General features: G+C 43.0%; 1 protein-coding gene across 4 annotated transcripts; it reads left to right on the forward strand.

Moving 5' to 3' along the window:
* Positions 1 to 7601: 7601 nt before the first annotated feature.
* API5 (apoptosis inhibitor 5) lies at positions 7602 to 24673 on the forward strand. 4 transcript variants are annotated; one of them, XR_012831139.1, is made up of 15 exons: positions 7602 to 7733; positions 11363 to 11524; positions 12478 to 12571; positions 13612 to 13677; positions 14608 to 14759; positions 16114 to 16320; positions 16865 to 16969; positions 17662 to 17751; positions 18331 to 18512; positions 18708 to 18801; positions 19316 to 19372; positions 20297 to 20373; positions 20730 to 20866; positions 21146 to 21305; positions 22508 to 22534. XR_012831139.1 is itself a non-coding variant. In XM_075712786.1 (15 exons), the coding sequence occupies exons 1-14, from the start codon at positions 7665 to 7667 to the stop codon at positions 21253 to 21255; spliced, it is 1602 nt and encodes a 533-aa protein (XP_075568901.1). In that variant the 5' UTR covers positions 7602 to 7664; the 3' UTR covers positions 21256 to 21285; positions 22508 to 22544. The 4 variants fall into 4 exon arrangements, 3 of the variants coding, with proteins under 3 accessions (XP_075568901.1, XP_075568903.1, XP_075568904.1); XM_075712786.1 differs by having other exon boundaries at positions 21146 to 21285; positions 22508 to 22544; XM_075712788.1 differs by lacking the exon at positions 21146 to 21305 and having other exon boundaries at positions 22508 to 24673.
* Positions 24674 to 25710: the final 1037 nt, after the last annotated feature.

Consider the following 25710-nt stretch of genomic DNA (forward strand, 5'->3'; position numbering starts at 1 on the left):
GTTATATCTTATTCAAGTTGTGGAAATACTTCATTGGAATGGCAGAGAATATTTCATGAAATATGCCATGATTATTCATATGAAATTGCATTAAAAGTTTCATGTCTAGCCACACTCCAATGTTTGGAAAGTACATTTTATGGAACTTTCCTTTTGAAAGTTTCCTAAAAACATTACTACCGCTTTTCAATTATGTTCACATTTAATTCAAAACATTTTCGAAAACAGTAACTTTCTTTTTTAATGATTGTGTAGAAGTGAAAGGGTTTTTCAACAAGTATGAAAAGCAAACCCAATCATTCCTTTAGTGACATACAGGCTAGAATGACAGGACAGAAAATCCCTTAGTGAATCACAGTATTTAATGGCACTGATGTATAATCACATAAATAGCAACAATCAAAAGAAAGACAAGTACGGAAAGGGGTTCCCTCCCCGGTGCTTGTAAGGGAATACTTCAGCATTGCAAGCACACTACCACTTCATCTCTAGCTCTTGTACCCGGATGACCAAGACCTTCTCCTCGTCACTATGAGTCAGTCCTAGAGCTGCTGGTATTTCATTGCCCGTCCAGGGGGGTTTCTATAAGCTGTTGCAATTTCCATATCCTTACTCTTCAACCTCCCTTTGCCTATTTCATTACAACTTTCTAAACATCCGCTTCCCAGACTGCCTTCCCAAAAGCCTCTGAACCTCCTCCTTGCCAGGAGTCTAGAAACTGGGCGAAAGTAAACAGTGGGTGCAGCTGGGCTACTGCTGTCCTGCTCCAGTATGCTGACCCTACAGTGGCAGCATGGAAATGCCAATGCTTGGAGTCAGAATTCAGAGATGAAACCCACCTCGTGTGAGCCCAGAGAAGCAGCAGGCTCATGCTTAAATGTCCGAGGAGGTAGAAGGGAAGGTAGAGGCATGGCAAGTCGATGATGACCATGCCAGCAGAGAGGCACAATGCATCCGAACTTCAGCCTGTAGAAAATTAACATCCCAATCGGTTTATATCTTTTCAAAAAGATATAATCATTATAGGTATAGATAGATAGATCATTATCTGTCCCATTAATTTGCCCCAACCAGCATTGTATACATGTGGAACTTTTCAACAAAACTAGAATAAACTCAGTATAAACCAGTCATCCGACCCCCTTCCATAGATGCTCTTTGAGCTGAACTATTTGTAGATCTTCGTCCATTTTTAAGTCTTCTTGCCAAATATTGTATTTCACAGTCACATTTTTCTACCCTTTGAGATGTTTCCTCTCTATTATTGCTGCCTGAATGTTCCACACAAAGAGAATCAAACTGACTCTGGCAAGGGCTGAGTTTTCAATCTTTACACAACCTTGCCTGTGTGGAAAGGCACACAACATTCTGGGCTCCAAATAATAGTGCCAATTAACTATAGTTAACATGCAAGGCACAAATGCTTTGTCAGGGCTATGGTAGCTTTTGAACTGTAGAACAGAGTGAGCATTACTAACAGGTTGACAAATCATTTAAAAGGATACTTTAAAATTCCTACACACCGTAGCAGGCTAAACAGTAAGATGGGTACAAACAGACTGCTGTTAAATGTACAAAGGCAGCAACCTGAAAAAAATAGGAAAAAAAAACCCCAACTTTATTTCTCTAATCTCATTTTCTGGCTGATTTGGAGATGTCACTTGGAACAGCCGAGGCATAATGTTTTTTTTCAGGCAGCAATGCAACACAGTTCTCACTGCAGCATGGAAATCATTTAATAAAGGCTCGGTATTGTTCTGTTCACGGGCGCAGATACCACTTGATGAGACGCCGGCTCCCCTCTCCAGCGCGGGAAGCTGCCAGCGCCGGCGGCAGCCGCCGTGGGGGCGCCCGGCTGCATCTGCGGGGGCAGAGCGCCGCCTGCTGGCGCGGGGGGGGCGGGGCCGGGGCTGCGGGGCCGGGGCTGCGGGGCCGGGGCTGGGCTGGGGAGCCGGGGATGGGGAGGCCTGCGCTGCGGGGCCTGAGCTGCGGGGCCTGGGCTGGGGGGCCGGGCCTGGGGGGCCTGGGCTGCGGGACCTGGGCTGCGGGCCCTGCGCTGAGGGGCCTGGGCTGCGAGGCCTGGGCTGCAGGGCCGGGGCTGGGGGGCCTGGGCGGCAGGGCCGGGGCCTGCGGGGCCTGGGCTGCGGAGCCTGCGCTGCGGGGCCTGGGCTGCGGAGCCTGCGCTGCGGGGCCTGGGCTGGGGGGCCTGGGCTGGGGGGCCGGGTCTGGGGGGCCTGGGCTGCGGGACCTGGGCTGCGGGCCCTGGGCGGCGGGGCCTGCGCTGAGGGGCCTGGGCTGCGAGGCCTGGGCTGCAGGGCCGGGGCTGGGGGGCCTGGGCGGCAGGGCCGGGGCTGCGGGGCTGGGGCGGGGGGGCCGGGGCTGCGGGGCCGGGGCTGGGTGACCTGGGCTGGGGGGCCTGCGCTGCGGGGCCGGGCCTGCGGGGCCTGGGCTGGGGGGCCGGGGCTGGGCTGGGGAGCCGGGGATGGGGAGGCCTGCGCTGCGGGGCCTGCGCTGCGGGGCCTGCGCTGCGGGGCCGGGCCTGGGGGGCCTGGGCTGCGGGACCTGGGCTGCGGGCCCTGGGCGGCGGGGCCTGCGCTGAGGGGCCTGGGCTGCGAGGCCTGGGCTGCAGGGCCGGGGCTGGGGGGCCTGGGCGGCAGGGCCGGGGCTGCGGGGCTGGGGCGGGGGGGCCGGGGCTGCGGGGCCGGGGCTGGGTGACCTGGGCTGGGGGGCCTGCGCTGCGGGGCCGGGCCTGCGGGGCCTGGGCTGGGGGGCCGGGGCTGGGCTGGGGAGCCGGGGATGGGGAGGCCTGCGCTGCGGGGCCTGCGCTGCGGGGCCTGGGCTGGGGGGCCGGGCCTGGGGGGCCTGGGCTGCGGGACCTGGGGTGCGGGCCCTGGGCGGCGGGGCTTTCGCTGAGGGTCCTGGGCTGCGAGGCCTGGGCTGCAGGGCCGGGGCTGGGGGGCTGGGGCGGGGGGGGCCGGGGCTGCGGGGCCGGGGCTGGGTGACCTGGGCTGGGGGGCCTGGGCTGCGGGGCCGGGCCTGCGGGACCTGGGCTGCGGGGCCGGGGCTGGGGGGCCTGGGCTGGGGGTCGAGGCTGCAGGGCCTGGGCTGGGGGTCCTGCTCTGCGGGGCCTGGGCAGCGGGGCCGGGCCTGCGGGACCTGGGCTGGGGGGCCTGGGCTGGGGTGGCCTGGGCTGGGGTGGCCTGGGCTGAGGGGCCTGCGCTGCGGGGCCTGAACTGCGGGGCCTGGGCTGGGGGGCCGGGGCTGGGGGGCCTGGGCTGGGGTGGCCGGGGCTGCGGGGCCTGGGCTGGGGGGCCGGGGCTGGGGGGCCTGGGCGGCAGGGCTGGGGCTGGGGGGCCTGGGCTGGGGGGCTGGGGCTGCGGGACCTGCGCTGCGGGGCCGGGGCTGCAGGGTCGGGGCTGCGGGGCCTGGGCTGTGGGGCCTGGGCTGGGGGGCCGGGGCTGCGGGGCTTGCGCTATGGGGCCTGCGCTGAGGAGCCTGGGCTGCTCATCCACATACCAAGTGCAGGGGCAGCCATTCCTCTGGGGAAAAGGAGTGGACAGCCTTGCCAGGGAGAAATTTTGCAAGAAAAATCAGATTGCACGAGAAGGAATCTGGGGGAGATCTGTGCATGGCTGAAGACAGTAGTCAGATGCTTATAACCATGTAAGACACCTGGAATGTGTGCCAATAAAAGGCTTTACATCTCTGAACATTTTTATGCATTCACTGTATTCCCCTGTGATAACTGGACACCTTTCTCTGGAAAACACTGAAATTTTTTTAAATGGATGGAGGATAATTGCTATATCCCTTCACTTGTAAAACTAAGCTCTATTAGGGATTCAAGCCCAATTCTACAGAGTGAGAAACAGAAAATTAGAAGAATTCAGGCTCAATTGCTCATCCAGCATAAACCAACAAATGCAGTCGATTTCAGACACTTTATTATCCACTGGGTATCTGGCCCACAGAAACCTTCCAGGTTTGGTACCTGAGGACTCGTGATTAAACCACAGTTCCAGTGTGAAATCTTCATTAAGCGTGTCTTCTCCTTCCGTCATGGTCATGATAGAAGTCTATTATTGTCCCCGTCTATGGCTTTGTCTGAAGTCTGTCCTCCACCAAGGACCAGGACAGTTGTGGGACAAGAATAGTAATTTTTTTTTTTTTTCCTCTGAGGAAAAAAGCAAATTTAATTGATTCACAAGTAAATTATTTTTCCTCTGGAGAACCTGCTGCAAATTGTGCAGAGAACTGCAATGATTCCAGTGTACATAGATTAATGGGCAGTGTGCAGGAATAGAAGTCAAATGTATAATGACAACACTTCATTATCAAATGAGTCTGTAACTTACCATAGGGTTATCTCCACATGCATTGGTGTGAGGAGACTGAGAAGAAAGAAGAGAGGAAAATCCTGACTGATGGCCAGATTAGTCATACTTCCTAAAACCAGGAGGCTTGCACTGCAGAGTCTCAAAAAAGCTATGTGTCATTCTCAGATGTGCATTTCAAGCTTTTGAGTGTCTAAAGATACATTTCCAAAATATCCCAACTTTAACAAATGAAGAGGTCCCTGACTAACTTTGAAAAATAATTGCAAACAATGTCTCCTAAACTTGTAACACTATGTCGTGGTTTAGCCCCAGCCAGCAACTAAGCACCACGCAGCCGCTCGCTCACTCCTCCTACCCCGATGGGATGGGGGAGAGAATCGGAGGAGTAAGAGTGAGAAACACTCCTGGGTTGAGATAAGAACAGTTTAATAATTGAAATAAAGTAAAATAGTAATGCTAATAATAACAATATAATAATGATAATAATAATAATGATACACGAAGCAAGTGATGCACAATGCAATTGCTCACCACCCGCCGACCGATACCCAGACAGTTCCCGAGCAGCGATCGCTGCTCCCTGGCCACCCCCCCCCCAGTTTATATACTGAGCATGATGTCATATGGTATGGAATAGCCCTTTGGGCAGTTTGGATCAACTATTCTGGCTGTGCCCCCTCCCAGTTTCTTGTGCGCCTGGCAGAGCATGGGAAGCTGGAAAAGTCCTTGACTAGCATAAGCAGTACTCAGCAACAACTAAAAACATCAGCATGTTATCAACACTCTTCTCCTACTAAATCCAAAACACAGCACTATGCCTGCTGCTAGGAGGAAAATTAACTCTATCCCAGCCAAAACCAGGACACACTACCAGCTCTTCATTCATGTTCCTTCCATATTAATGCTAAAGACTAATGGTGATTAATTTTGAATAGGTTCATTATAAAAAACATTTAATATATTTTCATAAATATTTCATATATAAGTGAAAACTAGAGACTGGAAAATAGAAATTGTTGTAAGGAGAGGAAAAACAAAAAGAAGAATGATGTAAAGCAACAAGGAAGTAGGTGATGGAAAAAACCAAAAGACGACACATGGAAGATCGAAGGACGGAAATAGAACAAACTTCAGAGAAAACATTTTCTTAATGTGGCTCTGAATACCCCTTTTCATTTTGCGTGTTCTCTGTTGGAAAGATGATGAGCCCAGCTGAATGTATCATTGCCAGAGAAGGTAAAAAAGCATAATTCCGAGGCATATAATATATGTTATGATGCAACATACACAAATGTGATTCAAATAATACATATATACTTAGATATAACAAAATATATAAGGTTGTTATAGTATTTGAAATTGCTTACCATCCCACCCTACCCATAAATCTCCCTGTAGTGCAGTCAAAGTCCAACAGTTGAGTTCACCTTCCTTTCCCATCACTCTCCGGTATCTCAAGTGCCCATTCTGCTCTGCCATGGAGTTCCAGTCTTTGCTGGAAGGCACACAACTCCTCTCACACCCATTTTCATTCATGCCTACTTCTTTTTTTTTTCTCCACAGCGCTCATACATGCAGTAATGTATAAATGCTACATATTTATCTGATTATCAATGTTTGCTATAGAATGTAATCACAGTTTAATAGTGTGCTGTTGAGGAAACAAGCAAAAAAAGGAGATAATAAGGGACCTCTGTCTATGTAAACATTTCAGGAGGGTTAAAAAGCAATTAAATGGGAGGTTCAGCTTTCCTCCTTTCTGGCCAAGTTGTAAAAACTTGCCATGGCAGTGCTGATGAAGATGATTATAAAGAGTTTACAGTCTGCATTCAGATGCGATGCTGCCTGGAAGACGCTGGAGGGCAAGAGATTGACATCTCTTAATATCCTCTGGGCTGCCTGAGGAAGCTGTCCTTTCCTAGAAAATGAAAGTTGCAGGTAAGTGAGTCATGCATATAGTTTTTTTGAGGCATTAAAAATATTTTTTCTCTCATGTTATATTTTGTTCCCACTACTAAGATTAACCAGCATTGTCTTTTAAGATGATTACTTTGGGTAAATGTGATGGTCACACGCACACCAAGGGTCAGGCCGTGGTTAGTGGCCGTCCCAGATCTGACAGCAGCCACAAGCTTCTGCACCCTCAGACCCCATCAGAGCGTGCAAGAACCACGTGAATCCACCTGCAGACAGGTAAAGGCACTGAGCCTCAGTTCAAAGAGAGGGAGAAAGGTGACTGATGTGGTCACTGCTGCCACTTGCGGAAACACTGCAAGAGCAGAGGAACAACGAAAAGGAAGGTAAATTATTGATGCCGCTGTACATCCCTGCTGCGTGCAGTCTGCCTGCACGGGCTCTGGAGAGAGACCGGGCCTTTGAATGCCTCCGAAAGCACCCTTCATCCTGCTAGAAAGGATATGAATCATAGAATCATAGAATCATAGAATCGTTTAGGTTGGAAAAGACCTTTAAGATCATCCAGTCCAACCATTAACCTAACATTACCAAGTCCACCACTAAACCAATTAAGGGTAGAGTGGCAATTTCACGTTCATGAAAGAAAGGTCCAGCATTTTCCTTAGCATCAGGCTGACGTGAGGGGAATCCTCTTGCATTTGAAGTGCCTGTGAAAGCAGCAGGATGCTAAAGCATCTTGAGGTGAGGGGAAGACAGTGCCTGCACCTTTTAACTCTTGCCACAATTTATATGTAAGTCATTTGAAGCCTACTGCATGCATGCTGCCTCTATTGACATTAGTTGCAGATACTTTGGTTTCTATACGCTGGAATTGGTGGGTATTTTCCTCTGCAGGAAAAGATGAATGTCACCAAATCACTGGAAACCGGTCTCTTTCTTGCACCAGGAGTTCAGTGTATGACAGGCACTTCCAATAGATCTTTCATAGTATTTGTATATGAGACACAAAAAGGGATACAGAAACGAATAGCTGGGGGAAGACAGCAATCAGGGAAAGGAGGAGGAGTGTGAAGAAAAGCCCAGGGGAAAAAAAAAAAAAAAAAAAAGCAAGGCTGCAGAAGTTAAAGGGGCACTCCTGTTTACATTGAATGGGCGTTTAATAGCGCCTCATCGCCATCGGTACACAACACACCCCCCAGCCCCCACGCCCCGCCTTTAACCCGGCCCGGCAGCTGCACCGCCAGCCGGCTGGGGGCGCTGCGCAGGCGCCGCCACGCGGCCGCTCTGGGGCTTCCGCCTCGTTGGTGCTGACGGCGGCGGCCTGAGCGGCGGCGGCGGCGGCGGCGGCGGTTTCGGCGTCGGTGGCGGCCTCGGTTGTAGCGGCGGCTTCTGCCCCTTCCCCGCCGCACCATGCCCACCGTGGAGGAGCTCTACCGCAACTACGGGATCCTGGCGGACGCCACCGAGACGGCGGGCCAGGTGTGGCGTGGGTGCGGCCTGCAAGGCCTCGCTAGGCCTCGGGCTTGAGTAGCGCGGCGGCGGCGCCGCCGGGGGGAGTTCTGGGCTGGGCGGGCTGAAATGAGGCGGGCGGTGGGCGAGCGGGACGGGACGCCGCCGGAGGGGCTGCTGGCCCCACCGGACAACCGGCTAGTCCCCGCGGCTGTTCTCAGTGTAGGTTTCCTCACTACCCGGTGCGGGGGGGGGGGGGCGGGGTAGAGTTGAGCTTCGCGCCTGCGGTTTTGCAAGGACGGTAGCAGCTCTTGTCGCTTTTGCAGTATCCTTCTCCCGGCCTGTCGGCAGCTCTCCTTTTAAATGTGGCGTTCACGGATGTTAACTAGTTATTAGTTAGACTAGTCTAAGTTATTAGTCTAACTAGAGTCAGACCGCTTTTTGTATGAGGGCGGGGAGTTTCGCCTGGCGAATTCAGGCCTTCAAGAAGACACCGGTAGTCATCCACATTTGATCCAGTGTACTTAACAGTTCCGGAGAGCTTCTTGCAGGCTCTCTTGCTAAAAGTAAAAGGCTTGTTGGAGGAAGGCGAAGTCTATTATGGTTTTATAACTGTCTATACCCTTTTTTTTTTTTTCCCCCCTTAAGGCAAGAATGGAAGGTCGATCTTCACGGCTAAAGGAGATTTGTAAAATCCTAGCAAGATCTGCCGTTTGTTTATGTTGTTACTGAATTATTCAAAAAATGAGGATGACTTAGTATATTACCAATACAAAATGTTATGGTTTGTTAAAACTAGTTTTTGAATTGTGTTAAGCTCCCATTTTACTGAATGGCTACCTGAAAAAGCAGCAGATACTTTTTTTTTTTTTTTTTTGGTGATAATACACACAAGTAGGAAAGTAGCTTTGCACGTACCTAGCAGTGGATTCTAAATTGGATACTACTATGCAAGGTCATTTGGAAAGTTCTTTAAGAGAACACATAATATTGTGGTTGTTTGGTTTTGGGTTTTTTTTTAAAAAAAAAAAGGTTCTTTCTTTTTAATTCAAGTCCATTCACATTGCTAGTATAATTATGTCCTAGTGAAACAAAGCATCCTTGCAGACAGTCCAACAAAAACATCATCTCAGAGCCAACCAAAAAATGCAACTAAAATATTGGGAACTATGGGGAGAGATGCAGAACAAAACAGGTGCTGTTACTGTGCTGTTTTATAAGTAGATAGTCCATCATCATTTTGGCTATTGTGGGTAGCTTTTGGAAGATAGAAATGGCTATCATAGGTAGAACAAACTCCAGCATAGTTAAGAAATGCAGCGTGTGACAGGGATCAATAGCAGATGCGTAAGAACCTCCGAGGGTTAAGTGCAGAGTGATGATTCCTGATGTGCTCTCCCAGCTTTGCCTCTCTACAGCTTGTAGGCTTCCAGAGCCAGAGATAGTGTCTTTGTAATTAGTGGATCTTGCTAGATTGTTCTTCAGTGAACTTTCCTGATGCTTTTTTTTAACTGATTATATTTCTGGCATACAAATGTTCAGTGGCAAAATGTTTTATGACTTTATTAAACTTTGTGAAGGAGTCATCCCTTTTGAACTTGTCATTTCTTAATCTTACTTGATGTCTCCAGTTTTTGAATTCTGAGAAGCCATGAGTAATTGTTCCTTATTCATCAGTTTTATCCCACTTATTCCTTTATTATCTCTTAACAACCTTATGAACATGATCTCTCACTACAAAAAGTCATAGTCACCCTGCCTCAAGAAACTTTGAACATGAGGAGAAGAGTGAGGGGACAACTGAAGTATGACGTTAAGATGAGTAATTAAAAGACCGGAAGTATTGAGCTTGTAAAAGAGTGTTTCAGTTGAGAAAGGGGCTTAGGTATGATGAATCTACCTCATGAGTGGAATGAAGGTGAGAACTTGGAAAAAAAAATATTAGGAAGCAGACTTAAAATAAAAAGATGAACTTTTTTCCATAACACAATGTGAAACTTGTTACAGGATGTTATAGAGTATGAATTGGTTCAAGAACTAATCTAGAAAAATTAAGGGACGATTGGTCAATTGACAGTTGTTAAAAATAAAGGTCTGGACACTGTCTCTGGCTTAGGACATTCCTGTGTTACAGATTGGGAGGAAATGTGCAGAACTGAAGGATCATGTTGCTTCTGTAGTTGCCTACCTTCTTCTTGAGCATTTAGTGCTGCCAGGTACAGGGTAAAACAAACTCCTGCCTGAACTGTGTTTTGCCTAAATTATAGGAGTAGTTAGCATGCAGTAGTAATACAAATTCATGGCACACAAGCTACTCTATTTCATTGCTGTATGATTGCTTTTTTAATATGTATTAAGTTTAAGTGATTTGTTCCACCAAAAAGTTGTTCTTAATGTGCAGTCTGAGAACCTGTGACTATAATAACATGTATTTCATTGTTAGTTTGTGCTGGCTCATTCCTGCCTTTGCTGTTGAGTGCACTGTGTTGGCACAGCTACAGAGCAAACCGGATGGCGATGTGGATCAGCTGAAAAGCAACCATTTTTTTCCTTGGTTATTTTTCTTCCAGATCAGTGTCCCAATCCATTTCAGAATTTGGCAACACAGAGAGCTATCAACGATGTGTAGGGAGTGTTTAAGGAGCATTGGTACTGAACATTAAAATACAGCTTACTTAGAGGGAATTAATGTAGTGTACTGCTTTGTAAATTAGCATCTCTGTTTGCTATGGGTGAACTTTGATGTGGAGTAAGGGTGATGATATATGTGGCTCTGGAAATTTAATATAAATAAAGCAGTGTCCTGTGCTGTTGGTGTTGCTGTTCAAAGTAGGATAAGTTGTCTAAAGCATTCTTTTCACAAACATGATGAAAATTAATGATAGAAGGTTCTGATTTCTGCTAGCATCCTAATAATGCTGACTTTTATTTCTCAAACACATAGCTAACCACAATAAAGACTTCCATTTATTCTAAAGTTTCAGTCCTGCAGGCACAAAATCAGAAATGCCTGTGTGATTCTAGTTGGAGCAGCTAGACAATATTCTACTCTGTTGCTGCAGTGTTTATTTCTGTATTTCAACTGGAGATTTCTTTTTTTTTTTTTTTTTTTTGGATCTAGTCTGTTAACAGATCTTTTCAGAACTATGTTTTATCTCAGATTAAATTAGCTGCTTGAATAGATGCCAAAGATGCTTTAGCACAATACATGTTAAAAATCATTCGTGATCCATTCTAGTGGCACAGTTGTTGGGAGAGGTAACCTCCACTTGAGAGGCAATAAATGAGCAGACAGAAGGCAGAAACTCCTTGAAAAAGTGCCCAAGTTCAGTGAAGGTCATCGTGGAATTCCCTGAGTCAGCACTAATCTAATCACAAGTGGGGTGCAAGAACTATTAGCCCTAGGGCTGGCAGTTTGAACGGTAAGCACTTGAACAGACAGAGGAACCAGAATAACAGTAAAAAACAGTCAATAGAGGCAAATCTTACTAAATTGGCACAGTTATATTGATCTAAGAGATAAATGTATTTCTTTGTATGAAGCTTGTATAATATAGTTCACTTAAATAGCTGCAGTGAATGGGAGAGAAAAAAATCCTTTCCTTGCCTTGAATACCCCAAGATTTTTCTATTTATGTGTTCTGTTTTTCCTTTTTCAGCATAAGGATGCATACCAGGCTATCTTGGATGGTGTGAAAGGAGGTGCCAAGGAGAAGAGACTTGCAGCCCAGTTTATTCCTAAGTTCTTCAAGCATTTTCCTGAGCTAGCCGACTCGGCTATCAATGCGCAGTTGGACCTCTGTGAGGATGAAGATGTTTCTGTAAGAATAAGAACCTTGTAGCAAGTCGATACATTGAATTTATATTCTGTTATTCTTTCCCTTTTTTTTTTAATAGGCTGTGTCTTTTGGGAGGGAAGGATTGGTCTTTGGAAAACTTAAAAATACTCAGTTTTATTCCTGCAATAGAAGAATCTAATGTGTGATGGTATGGGAAGATACATCAGGTTTTGTTTGTCTTTTTCACTCCCATCACTGATCAAAGGAATAGCTCTGTAGAAAGAAACTTTGTTACAGTTTTTTTTAATATCTACTACATCTTTTCCTTTCAAAAAGCACTTTGTGGCAATTGATTCTAATAAACCCTGCTGGGAGAAAATTTTGTGTGCACCTGAGAACCATGGGGATGCGATTCTGAATGTATTATTCTTGCAGAAGTCTTGAGATGCTTCATGCTGCTTCTGTGTTGCTGATAATAGAAGCTGTACCTTTGAAGCATCTTTGCTTATCAAATCTTAAATGATTTGGGCAGATCATGCAAGGATTTTTGTCAGTGCTGGGAACAAAACCTAGGGTTTATCTCTGCCATATGCACAACTGTAAAACTACGGTTAGCAAATAAGACTCCATAATAACGCAGATTACAGCCCTTTATTTTTTTGATCAAAGGAATGATTTTGTGAACAGAGGTGCTGTTTGAATTTGGTTTTTCTCCAGTGCTGCTTAGATCTAAGAAAAATACATTATTTTCTTCATGAACACTTCATAGTAGTGAGCAAATACGAAGTTTGGACTGCCGTTGAAGTCTGAAACTTGAACATCGCTTTCTGCATATCTGCATATGATACGCATGTTAAAAGAATATGTGGTCACTTTCTCAAATTTAGCTGATTTTTCTGCCAAACTTTGGTAGTTGAATTGCCTGATTAATTTTTTTTTTTAATTACTTTAATTTTTTAATTTTTTTATTTCCACGATACTGACAATTTTGACAGATCCGGCGACAAGCAATCAAGGAATTGCCTCAGTTTGCCACTGGAGATAATCTGCCTCGGGTAGCAGACATACTGACCCAGCTTCTACAGTCAGGTAGGAGACATTGGTAGTTTCCTGCTGCATCTCCTTGTGGCACACCTGAAAACATACACAGTTTGTATTGTAAAACATTTTCTGTAGATTCATAATTTGTTACAAAGCAGTCTGTCACAGTGCCATTCATGTCCTGCTTCTGCTCTTTCCTCCCCCCTTTATATTTGCTGTACAGTTTTGCTGCGAATTCTGCTGAAAAGTTGCTAATTATCCTAATCTAAACTGAAAATCTTTCTTTTAAATATAAAAATTTTCTTTCATTCAAGTTCTCTGAAAGCATCTGCAGGAAAAGGCCGGGGGGGGGGGGGTGGGAGCCAAAACAAAAACCCCTCCAGTTACGGACTGCAGCAAATTGCCTTCTGAAAAAGCGTTGTTGGATTTGTAAACCAGGTACTCAGGAACTTCAAAAATCCTGAAGGCATTTTCTTCCATACAGTGCATTTTTGGTACAAAGTATTTAATCTAGAATATAATACACAATATGTATTTTTTTTATCTCAATAAGTTATAGAGTGCTAAATATTAGACGTTCAAATTTGTGTTAATAAGGCATGATTATGTCTTTAGGCTTCTCAGAAGAGGGGTGTTTTTTTGAGACTTACGCATTTCTCCACTTAGTTCAAGAGGAAAATTGTTTCTCCCACCTAGAAATACTATAGACTACTTAAAAGTTTAAAAAGAAATAACTATTTGTTTTACCTTAATTTAGTAAAGGTCAGCTTGTTTATTTAGCTGTTCCTTAAACTGACTAAATACATTGATAATTTCCCTTCAGGTTTTCAGTCCTATCAAGTTTGTAGTGTTAAAGTTTTGACAGGGAGGCTGAAGTGACAAATAGCTTTTTGGTTTGCTTCCAGCTTTCATAATCGTGACTTTCTACTTCCTCAGTCTAGTAGTCATTAAAAATACAAGTTATGTTGTTTATAATTAAATGCTGAGGATAGAATACATCTTGTGTGATATCAGAAATCTTTCTTTGTTTTTCTGCTCTTATGTTTGCCTTTCAAGGATATGCATATCAGTTTTTTTTCTCTTTTCAGATGATTCTGCAGAATTCAATTTGGTGAACAATGCTTTGCTGAGTATATTTAAGATGGATGCTAAAGGTAAAGGACACGTTTTTCTATAAATGTCTTCTATGAATACTTCCCAGTCTCTATTAGGATGGGAACAGGACTCAATTTTGTATCTTCTTAGTACAATGCAAAAGTTAGAGAGACACTGTCATTGTTTGGTTTTACAAATGATACTGAACTTTTCGATAACGGTGGATCTGAATTATACAGACCAATAAAAGAATGTGGATTCTTATGTCAAGCTACATGAAAATTGTGGTTTTTCTTAAAAGTTAGTATGGCAGTTATTTTAAAATGTGTCATGGAGTCTTACAGGATGTCGTGGTTTAACCCCAGTTGGTAACTAAGTCACCACACAGCCACTTGCGCATCCTCCCCTGCCCCCCGGTGGGATGGGGGAGAGAATCAGAAAAAAAAAAAAGTAAAACCCGTAGGTTGAGATAAAGGCAGTTTAATAGGACAACAGGGGAAGAGAAAGTAATAATAATATTAATGTAATTATTAATTACAAAAGAATATACAAAACAAGTGATCCACAGTGCTATTGCTCACCACCCACTGACCAATGCCCAGCCAGTCCCTGAGCAGCGATCGCTGCGCCCTGGCCAACTCCCCCAAGTTTATATACTGAGCGTGATGTCATATGGTATGGAATAGCCCTTTGGCCAGTTTGGGTCAGCTGTCCTGGCTGTGCTCCCTCCCAGCTTCTTGTGTACCTGGCAGACCATGGGAAGCTGAAAGTTCTTGACTAGCTTAAACACTATTTAACACACTGATGTTGTTGCTATCAACATTCTTCTCATACTAAATCCAAAACACAGCACTATGCCAGCTACTAGGAAGAAAATTAACTCTATCCCAGCTGAAACCAGGACACGGGAGGAAACTTTCCTTCTGCATAGAAGCTTTAGTTCTTAACTTCTAAAATAATTCACATTACCTGATTTATTCTCCATTCAGGGACTTTGGGAGGCTTATTCAGTCAAATTCTTCAGGGAGAGGATATTGTGAGAGAGCGAGCCATCAAGTTCCTCTCTACAAAACTGAAAACCCTGCCTGAGGAGGTGATGACAAAGGAGGTAGAAGAGTTCATACTGACTGAATCAAAGAAGGTGAGTGTCTTATTTCAGTACAAACTTAAGTATTATTAAACCATCCCTTATCAGTGGTGTTGCTTTGAAGGTCTGTTTGTTTAAACCACATGTAGACTTAAGCATTGTACAGATGCAGTCTTCTAGTCATCTATTCTGCTACAATCCAAACTTTGCAGCATTTTTTGTGGGAATGTTAAAATAATGCTAGGCTCCTCTCATTTTGTAAGAACAACCTTTATTAGATTTATAGAATCATTCACGTTGGAAAGGGACTTTGGGAGATTGGTATTCTCAGTGAATCATGCTCAGCTGAATTCAGATCAGATTTCTCAGGGCTTTGTCCAGTTGGGTTTTGAAAACCTCTAAGGATGGAGATTTCCTATACTGTCTGGGCAACCAGCTCCAATGTTTAATTGTCCTCAACATGATTGGTTTTATTCTTTACCCAGTTGGAACCTCACATTTCAGTTTTGTATCACTGTCTCATTCTCACCCTGTCCACCTCAGTAAAGAACGTGGCTACTCTTGATAACATGCTCTTAAACATTGGAAGATTAGTGTTAGGTCGCCTCACCCCTTTATGACGTTTTCACTTTAGGCTGAAAAAGCCCAGTTTTCTTAGGTTCTCCTCACAGGTCATGCTCTGGACACTGATCGCCTTGTTGGCTGGGCTTTCTAAAGCTTATCAATAGCTTCCTCATATGGGAGGGCCCAACACCAGGTGCAGTATTCCAGATTTGGTCTAATGAGGGCATAGCAAAGGAGAATCCTTGATCCCTTTGCTTCCCTCAGTCTGCTGGCTATGCTCTTGTCACAGCCCAGGACAGTGTTCATCAACCAAGGAATGCTGCTGACATGTTTAGCCTGCTGTCCCCCAGAACCCTCAGGGTCTTTTTAGCAGAGCAGTTCCCCAGCCAGTCAGTCCCGAACATGCGCTAGTGCAGAGAAGTTATTTCATCCCAGGTGTGGGACTTTACATTTGTCTTTGTTGAATTTCATGAGATTCCTGTGCATTGCCCAAGCTGAGATAGATACAAAAAGTATTAAAACAATCAATAATCAGTAGATACTCATTTAACGTTTATTCTGCCTGAAGCATATTATTTTGTTAGATAAGGAATTTGTTCTTGAGGTTAGTGTTCAACAAGAATAATGTTCCTATGCACAACTTAATGGCAGTTACTTTAATTTGAAGGTGCATACAATTATACTGCATGTTTTCATGTGTTCTTTAAATTTGTGTTTTTAAATAACTAGAAGCTAAATTTAAATGCTAAATATTTGCATACTTTACCTTTTCAAATCAAGTAGGTTTGACTTGGAGGTTTGCAAATTACCACCATAGAAATATGTTTTCTGGTGTTCTGTTAAGGTGCTGGAAGATGTGACGGGTGAGGAATTTGTTCTGTTCATGAAAATATTGTCTGGATTAAAAAGCTTACAGACAGTAAGTGGGAGGCAACAACTAGTGGAGCTGGTAGCCGAACAAGCTGACCTGGAACAAACGTTCAATCCATCTGATCCAGATTGTGTGGACAGACTTCTACAGTGTACTCGGCAGGCAGTACCGCTCTTCTCAGTATGTATTTATTTGCTTTGCATGAGGAGTATTGTGGAAAATTAATGGCTGTAGCTTCTCTTTGGTGTTCTCAGTGATTATGTTAGAATGACAGCATATCAGTACTACTCTGCCTTCAGCTTCTAATGTATTAGAATGTTGGAAGACATTCTTAAAGCCTCCAAATACAAAGAGCTGTTGTGTTATTCTCTGCTCTTCCACATTTTCTTTTGAATTTAAGATGTTACAGTGAATTATGAGAAGATTCTCACATTAGGTTCATACATGTATGAGTTTGATTATTTCAAGTCTAGTGCCAGGCAGTTGCACAACCCCCTGTTCTTGGGTTATAGGCGATCTTTTCAGACCCTGTTGCAGCCAGCCTCTGAGTTTAAGCTACCTGGAAGGGTCTCTGTGTTTTAGGAGTTAGAGGGGAGTTTAATAAAGCTTTAAGGTATAGCTGTTTGGTAGGCATTTAGAAGGATGGCAGAGCGATGGGGGAAAAACATTTAACTCCTTCAAACTCAAAGAATAGCCTGAATAATGTGCGGTGGTTTTTTTGCAGAAAAATGTTCATTCCACAAAATTTGTGACTTACTTCTGTGAGCATGTTCTGCCAAACCTCAGTTCTTTGACTACTCCAGTGGAGGGTCTTGATATCCAGTTAGAGGTAAGCCAAAGCTAAAAAGTCTTTCAAGTCGAAAAAAAATAAGCATCTTAGGCGAAGACAGTTATCTTAAAAATGGCCAAGTCCTTTCTTAAGTGGTTTTCAGCCCTTGGCTTGGAGGAAAACTGGCTACACTAGGGAAAAAAAAAAAGTTTGCTGTATTGAGGCATGACTGGGCATTGCCTTTTAAAGCCTGTGTCATTTGTCCTGAGCTTTTGAGGCAAGGCTAGAATAAGTAGATCGGTGTAATCATTTTTATATTACTGTCAATTTTTTTAAGCACATAGCATTTACTGAAATGATTGTTGTATGGCTTGTGCTAATTTAGCCTCCTAAGGGAGTGGCTTAATGTCTGTAATTTTGCTTACATTAATCAGTGCTGTAGCTTCAGTTAGATCTCTGTGAATCTCGCTTTAAAGGTGAGCTGTAGTGCAGACCTGGGAGATAAAGTTTTGATTATTTGTTGACTAATGATGCTTGTTGGGATTAGACACACAAACCTGATTTTCTGTTTGAGGACATGAAAAACAGACTAGGCATTTTCCTCATCGTATTCTTTCCTGATGTTTGGGAGGGGTTTAATAGCTGACCTCTACTGTGCCAGCCATAATGATGTGCTAATCACTTTTAGGTTGAAAGTTAAGCCTTTGTACTTTGCAGTTAACACACAAAAACATGGCTATCCTTATGTGTAGGTTTTGAAGCTTCTCGCTGAAATGAGTTCATTTTGTGGCGATATGGAAAAGCTTGAATCAAATTTGAAGAAGCTGTTTGATAAATTACTGGTAAGACTAATTCAATTTTTACTTGTGTAAAAAAAGTTTTCATCAAAACAAACTATTTTTATCTATTAATCTATTTATCCTTTTTTCTAAAGTGGCTGTTTCAAAGATAGCTCTGTCCATGCTGCAAGGTCAAACATCATTTTTCAAATCAAAGCCTTTCTAGATACAGAGAGCTGTTACCTGCATAATGTTTTTAATCCAGTAAACTCATGTGGTTTTATTCTTTTAAAATCTCTTAGTCATGAGAGACTCATGTTGATCTCATGAAAGGCTCTGTTTTCACTGACAATTTTAAGTAAATTCAGCACTGTTTCAGAAGCATTGGTGCAGTACACTTTTGCTTCCTGTAGTAGGAATGCTACTGTAATATTTCCTCTGAGTCAGAAGTGTCAAGTCATGTAAGGGTGGGCAAACCACCTGCACCAGGACTTCATGCAGCGGTTCATCACATTAGTATAGGCATGGGGGATACTTCTTAAATTGTCAGTATAAATAAGCCCTCCAGTTCAAATGCTGCAAAAGAACAGTGAGTCTGCATAAATGTATCTCATGCATTTGTTTTTCCTTTCTGTTCATTAGGAGTATATGCCCCTTCCTCCAGAGGAAGCAGAGAATGGGGAAAATGCTGGCAATGAAGAGCCCAAGTTGCAGTTCAGTTATGTGGAGTGTTTATTGTATAGCTTCCACCAGCTGGGTCGTAAACTTCCGGACTTCCTCACAGCCAAGCTGAATGCAGAGAAATTGAAAGACTTTAAAATCAGGTAATCATTTAGAGGCAAGCGTTAGAATTTTGTTAGAAAGTGTGAATTATTAAAAGAAGCACAAATCAGATTGATAGAAGACTTATTTTGTGCATTTTTCCTAAAGGGAAAAAAGATTACAGCTTCCCTTTGCTTATGCTTTTATTTTATGGGGATATGTAAAATTTATTAACAGATGGCTTTTAAATTTTTTAGGCTACAGTATTTTGCTCGAGGGTTGCAGGTATATATTCGACAGCTTCGTCTAGCCCTTCAAGGAAAAACAGGAGAAGCCTTGAAAACAGAGGAGGTAAGTGTTGTTCAAGAATTCTGATTTTTCTAATTTAGCCTACTGAAATAACCATTGGCACACATTAATGGGCTGCAGTCTGTTGTAAGCATGCAGATAGATTAAGGAAGTAATACTGCTAACATCTATTGCAATTGCATCTTACCTGATGCTGCATTTTGCGAGCTGAGGTGATCTTTTAGTTTCTACTATTAGCTGTTCTCTGCATCCACATATATTTGGCTTAACTGTGTTCTGCGTTTTGTTTTGAAGGGGAAATTTTCATATATTGGGGGAAAAAATTCTAGTGGGAAATACACTGGAACATTAAAAACAACTAGTTAGTGTAAAACTGCAAGAAACCTAAAAATGGTTGTAATGAAAACTCAGAAGTGTACACACCTTTCATTATTACTATTGCTATAGCAAGTCACTAGGAAGAGCAGTCAGTGTAATGTTACGACATCATCAAATGCAGTTGGCATAATTTAAAGCTACTAGAATAGGTGTTCACTGGTGTTTCTTTTTTTCACAGAACAAGATTAAAGTGGTTGCCTTGAAAATAACCAATAACATTAATGTTTTAATCAAGGTAAGTCCTCACATTATGAAGGAGTAAATTCACACAGTAGAGTAGCCTATGTAGAAAAAAGGAATAGATTTGAACTAAGTTGTATCGTGTTACTAAGTTAGTCAGTATTAGCCAGTTTGGGGTTGCCGCCTGCTTTACTGTTTCTGAAGAAACATGGATCTGCTGTTTATGCAAGCTGCTTTGCCTTTGCTGCTGCTACTGCTGGGATAGGGTGTTGAGGCCCCTTTTTGCAGCACTAGTTGCCCACAGGAGCAGACGACCTTGCTTTAGGGGACTCTGGATTCTGGCTGAGTGTTTGTCTTTGTCATTTCCCTTTTCTGCAGTGGCAGGGAGGGGTAAGGAATAGTTTGAAGAGTTGCAAGGAGATGTAAAAGAGGGAGGAGGCAAAGCAAGCTGCTATGCAGAACCTTTTTCTCCAAAGAGTCTAGGAGAAATGGGCTGCAGAAAGAGACTTCCATCTGGAGCCCTTGAAACCATTCTTCTAACCACGTTATCCTTTCTTCCTTCACTTCCCATCTCTCACCCTCAACCACCATGATAAACCAGAAACTTTGCCCACAGTATTGAGAAGCCTATCTTCTGCCATCATGGGGATATCAGATGTCTCCCTGCAGGAGCATTGTAGTTCATTACAAGATGGTTGATGTGCATAGGGGGGGAGAGAGAGGATATTATGCTAGTATAAGACACTATTCTGTTAATAGAAATCTCATTTTGATTTCCTGGTAAACCCTATGGGCTAAGGCAGCCAGATAAGGCAGTTGGCTACTGCTGCCTTCTCCCTCTGCCATGGGACTTCAGAAAGGATTTAAAATTGTTGGAAAGTAACTGTTACTCTGGAGTCTCAGTAAGTAGCTAAAATTTTGAAGTGCAATCAACATGAATTTAACTGCAGAGTAAACTGCCTGATTTTTGCCTCCATAGGATCTCTTCCACATTCCTCCTTCTTATAAAAGTACAGTTACACTGTCCTGGAAACCAGTACAGAAGGCAGATGCAAGGTAAGAGGTTTTTATAAAAAAAGAAAACGGTAGTGTTAATTTTTGCTCTTTACAAAATAAAGATTCCAAGCTGTGTATATATAAGATACACAGCACATGAGCTAAAAGTCTCACAATCAAAAATAAGACTGATCCTGGAAGGAATTAAGGCTGTGGAGTGATAATCTTAGTTTTGCTTTAGGGATACAATAGACCAAATCAACTGGAGACTAGCTTACTTCCTCTTTTGAAGTATTATTCAGGGCATCTTCGTTAGCTGCTGCTAGCTTCCAGTGGTTAATCTTTGAGGCTGAACTGCTATTCCTGTACTTGTCACCATAGGGGTGTAATGTTCTGGTTTTGTTTTCTTCTGTCAGTCAAAAAAGAGCAAGTGAAGATACAACCTCAAGTTCACCCCCAAAGAAAGCTTCGGCAGGACCAAAAAGGGATGCCAGACAAATATATAATCCTCCCAGTGGAAAATACAGCAGTAACCTGGGTAGTTTTTCCTACGGTAAGTTAGGCAGCTTGGAGAAACTTTGTCTAGTGACAGTTGTGTCTTGGGGCAGGGGGAAACAAAGAAATTAAGCCAACTTACTATTACATTCTCGGAAAATCAAACTGTACTCTCACAAATTTTTGTGTGTAATGGTCTCTTTCTAGCTGTTGATCCATTACAGTGTTTGAGTGTTACCTGCCTATAAACTATATGTCATTTGCAAGTTAGTTTTTGTAGTGTTTTAATACACAGAGTTAGTAATTGAACTGTTGTGTTCTCTATTACGACACACAGCACTCGCACCCCAATTTCCCATTGGACAGACCAGTTTCTGCAAGTGGCAAAGCTGGGCCACCTCCTGTCATACAACTGAATTCCTATTACAGCCACTGCTGATGTTGTAGACCTGATCCAGAACTTCTGGGAATTGCCAGGTTCACTGCACATACACACAGTTATGTCTTCATGCTCCCAATCAGAGTGATTCTGCCTCTCTGCAAGTCATATTTCTGGGCAAAACGTGAGAGCAGTTGCAGACTGGATGAATAGGCCCAACAGTGGCAGCAACCCATTCTTCTTGTCTTCCCTGTAGGCCCATTGGTCCTACCTCTGTCAAGTAAACAGCCTGCTATGACGAATTATCACCCATGCCCATAGGTTGAAAAACTGATAGAAAGCACTGTCTCATATATAAAACAAAGAGAAAAGATAAAATCTTTTGCAAATGTCTTACTGCAGACTTCAGGTGATGCACCTGTGTCTTTTCAGATAAGCTTGTAGTCCTATGGTTTGAAAAATTAGGAAGTTTTCAACCAAGAATGCTTTATTGCTTGCTACTGTTTCTTGTTAGTGAGATGCTTAGGCCTCTGATGAGCTTTTGATTTCTGTACTCTTCAAAATAAGCACACAGTTCTCTTTGTAGATTAACATGACCTCTATTTTAAGACTGTACATGAAGAGAAAACATGGAAGGGGGAATGAGAGTTTCATATATTTTTTTCAAACAAATCCAAAGAAACTTTAACAAAATACTTCGTGGCGTTTTTTGCTGTGATCAGGTTTGTTCTTAACAAAGGGAAAGGAAAAATTTTCTACAGTATACAAATAGTTTGTGTGGTATCCATCTATGTCTTAAGATTTTTAATTGGATATAGTTAAGATACCAGTCCAGCAAAAAAACTTAAGTATGCTGCTGATAATGTTAAGGATAGAAAAGGACAGATAGACTGACAAAGTTGTGGTTTTCCATCATTTTATAAAAAATCACTACGAGCAAGTCAGACAAACACCTCAAGATGGACATGGTGTTACTGGACAGAAGGATGAGCTAGGTAGCCTAGTGAGGTTCTTTACAGACCAGTTTTCAATTCTGTGATAGCAGATTGGCCCAAATAGAGTTCTAAAATAATGGGACAGTTATGTATCATAGTATTGGTATGCAGAAAGACTACACTTAGAGAGGCTAGTTCTCCTGGCCCCCTTTTACAATTAGTGGGGTCTGTTGTCCATCAAAGCATAACATGGGGATCTCATGGTATATAAACAAGATTAGCCTCAGAGACTTAAGTCAGCCTGCAATACCTCCAATTATTGCTATGTAATTTTAATCTGTATACAGCATGAAACCTGTATGAAAAGTTTTGACTTTTATTTCAGAGCAAAGAGGTGGTTTCCGGGGTGGACGAGGAAGAGGCTGGGGAGGACGTGGCAATCGTAGCCGAGGAAGAATCTACTGAGTAGACCGCTAAATCTTCCGTGCCCCTGAAGGGCTAAAGTGAAAGTGCTACTCAGCAAGTTTGCTTGGAGTATCGTTTCCTTCAAGGACTGCCTTCCACTAAGACTGACTTAAATGTTCTTTATACCTTTGTATGTATGATCTACTTTTCTAACGGACTACAACTTGTCCATAGTGAAACTACAACTGTATTTTTGGATGCTTACAGTCAGCAGTTTTGGGTTCTTATTTTTGAAGTGTCTTCAGGATTTATTCAAAATTGGAAAAGAGCGTAGATGTTTTATGAAAAGCTACATCTTGACAGTTTGTATATTAACCTAAAAATCAGCTACTGCATAACTGAAACTATATAATTGAGTTTATGTATTAAGTAATGGACAGGAAAGGCATGACAACAGAGATACATGTCAGATAAGCTTAGCTGAAGTAATCCTTTCCTCATCTGTAACCATATATTGCAATATGTGGAGAAGAGTACCATTGTTAAATTTGCTTTGATTTACTTTTTAAAATGGAATTGAATGAGTTACATGGTGGCTTTTTAAAGTTTGCAACATGGATGGAAGTTTATTTTGCTTATAGCATGAAGCAGTCCTTTTACTTAGAGATGTGGAGAATGTGGTGTGTTTTGGTTTGCACATCTTACTCTTCTCCGTGCATTGTAATGCAAAAATGATGTTTTGCAAATGAATTTTTAATGTTTAATATGAATATGTGCATATAGTTATGCCATGAAATTTCAGTAAATGAACAGGAAAAACAAAACAATGAATGACTAGAATTATTCTAGGAATGGGTAAAGGCTGATGCAGTGATTAAGCTTCATAGGCTGGAGCTGGACCATGCTCTTTTCTGTGTTTTGCGGATTTCTGGATTAGTTGGCACTTGAGGGGTGGGGTTTTTTTTGTTTTGTTTTGTGGTTTTTTGTTTGATTTTTTTTTTAACCAATACAGTTGCATTTAAAAATATATAAATAAAATTGTATTTTGGGTAAAATTAAAAAATTCCAGCTATGTAGTTAAATTCAGGTGGAGACGTTAACAATTCCATGCTATTTTTTCCATAGCAACTTGGGATTCTTGTTTACTGGTGTACACCCAGAAAATACAATGTAAGAGCACAATGCTGCTTTTTCTTTTTTTTTTTTTTTTTTTTTATTCTCACCACTCAAAATTTTTACTTCTCAGGACATTCAACATTGTAAAGGAATTAGCAGATAGTAAAAAGAAGTTGGGACAGAGGAAAAGAGTTTTAATAAGTGTTCCAGGGCGTGTTGATGTAAAATAGCTTAGGCTTTAGAAGAATGAAGATTATTTCTTATCCTCCTTTTTTTGTCCAGCCATTTGATATTCACAGACAAATGCCTGAAAGTGATGTTTTGCCACCTAGTTCCATTTGTATTTGCTTGTGAATCTGACTCAGGTGTCTTCATTAACACTCTTTGGTATTTTTCACTGCAATCAGAAGACCAGAATACTGAAACTATGTCAAAGTTAGAGACATTACTGATGCTAAATTGGAAGTCTATTTTTGCATAACTCTGGAGCAGTAGGCAGCAAACTTTGGACATTCCAGGATGTGTGAGCTGACTTTGTATTTCTGATTACATGCCAGCTGCTAAACTCAGATTTGTCACTAAAACCAACAAACTTGGCAAAGAGCTTTCCAGGACAAATTTGTGAGATCAAAATGTCACTCTGAAAATACACACTAGATGGGTAGTAAGCTCCCATTGGGGGGCGGGAATAGACATTTTGCACTTGTGGCTATAATTTGTCTTTTGAGGGGATTTAAAAATGTAATCTCAAAGCCTAAACATAGCTTGTATTTAGACTAATAACTAGGTACTAGCAGCTTATTTTCTCACTGAATTTTGAGTGAGTTTTCTTTATGGGACTCCTGTTTTTCAGAGGTGATGTGCAAAGTTCTTGTGGCCTCAGAAGTAGTTAGATTCCCACCCCTTCCCCCCCGCCCCAGTTTCATATTTAATTTTAATGCAGTGAGTTCTTGTGGAGGCACCTGTTTACCATCTTGTTGAATTGTAAATGTTCCCTTACGCTTTTGGAATAAATTCATTTTGTAATTTTGTTTGGCTCATTGTTTCACAGTTACTCTGCAACATTTTGTGTTGGCTTAGTAGAAGGGTACTGTGGTACCTTTCTGTTTTAGTGACTTATTCCTTAGATTGCTGTAGATGATTCAGCGAAAGCTGCATGTCATACATCTTATTTGGGAATTGTAAAAAGGAGTCAGTCATTGTTATTCAGCCTCCTAGATATTGACAGTGCAGTAAAATTTGTTAGTGTCTTATGGTAGAGCAAGAGTGGCTTGGAGTAGTGGCCTGGATTTTTTTTTAAATCCATAATATGCCTGATGTGAAAACTCTGGCAGCAGTAAGGAACTATCATACTTGCGGGAATATGTTCTCTATCCTGAGAGAAACTGAATCCCTTTCATTAATTTAACCACTATGACACCGTTAGTAAATTTTTTCTTGTTTCTACTTAATGGGTTTGAATTACAGGCCTGTTTTACTGTTTAACAGGCTCTGGGAAGTCTGGTGTTCCCAAGCAGCAGAACTGTTTGCAGCTTGCTTGGGAACTTCGAAAGCTCGAACAGACCAAAGCTTGAATTTGGTGGCTTTTAGATCTCACACCGGACCGGGAAAACAGGCTGCCGCTGCTGGGTTGGTATTTACCATTAACGGCAATAGGAAAGGAAAAGTTTAGACTTTTCTGTGTGACTGAAAAGCAGTAGAAGGAGAAAGGAGTGTGGCGTTTTTCAGAGCTCCCTTCAAGCGGCTCTTCAGTGAACGGGCATTACCTGTGGACAGCTGCAGGTACGGTTCGCTTCGATTTGGGCAGAAGGGCCGTTTCCTCGAGCTGCCGCGGCAGCGCGCGCTAGCCAGAAGTTGGGGTTTTTTTTAAATGAAAGCCACGTGCAGCTTGTTGGCATTTTAAAGTCAGCCTTGAGCTCCGGGCAGCGGCTCTGCCGTCACCGGTGGCTGCTTGAAGTGCAAAAAGGCCCCGTCCACCCGGCTCGGCTTCCCCGCTGGGTTAGGTGTGGGCGGAGCGGCCGATAAGCGGTGCCGCCGCGATCCGGCCCCCTGCGCGTTGTGGCTGCT

Source organism: Pelecanus crispus, chromosome 6 (genome assembly GCF_030463565.1).
Source record: "Pelecanus crispus isolate bPelCri1 chromosome 6, bPelCri1.pri, whole genome shotgun sequence".
NCBI lineage: Eukaryota > Metazoa > Chordata > Aves > Pelecaniformes > Pelecanidae > Pelecanus > Pelecanus crispus.

Excerpts from the sequence above, each read along its gene's own strand:
- API5 (XM_075712786.1), top strand. The coding sequence starts at position 7,665 with ATGCCCACCGTGGAGGAGCTCTACCGCAACTACGGGATCCTGGCGGAC. Across the intron at positions 12,572-13,611 it reads GACCCAGCTTCTACAGTCAG|ATGATTCTGCAGAATTCAAT; the intron begins GTAGGAGACATT and ends TTCTCTTTTCAG. Across the intron at positions 17,752-18,330 it reads AGCTGTTTGATAAATTACTG|GAGTATATGCCCCTTCCTCC; the intron begins GTAAGACTAATT and ends TCTGTTCATTAG.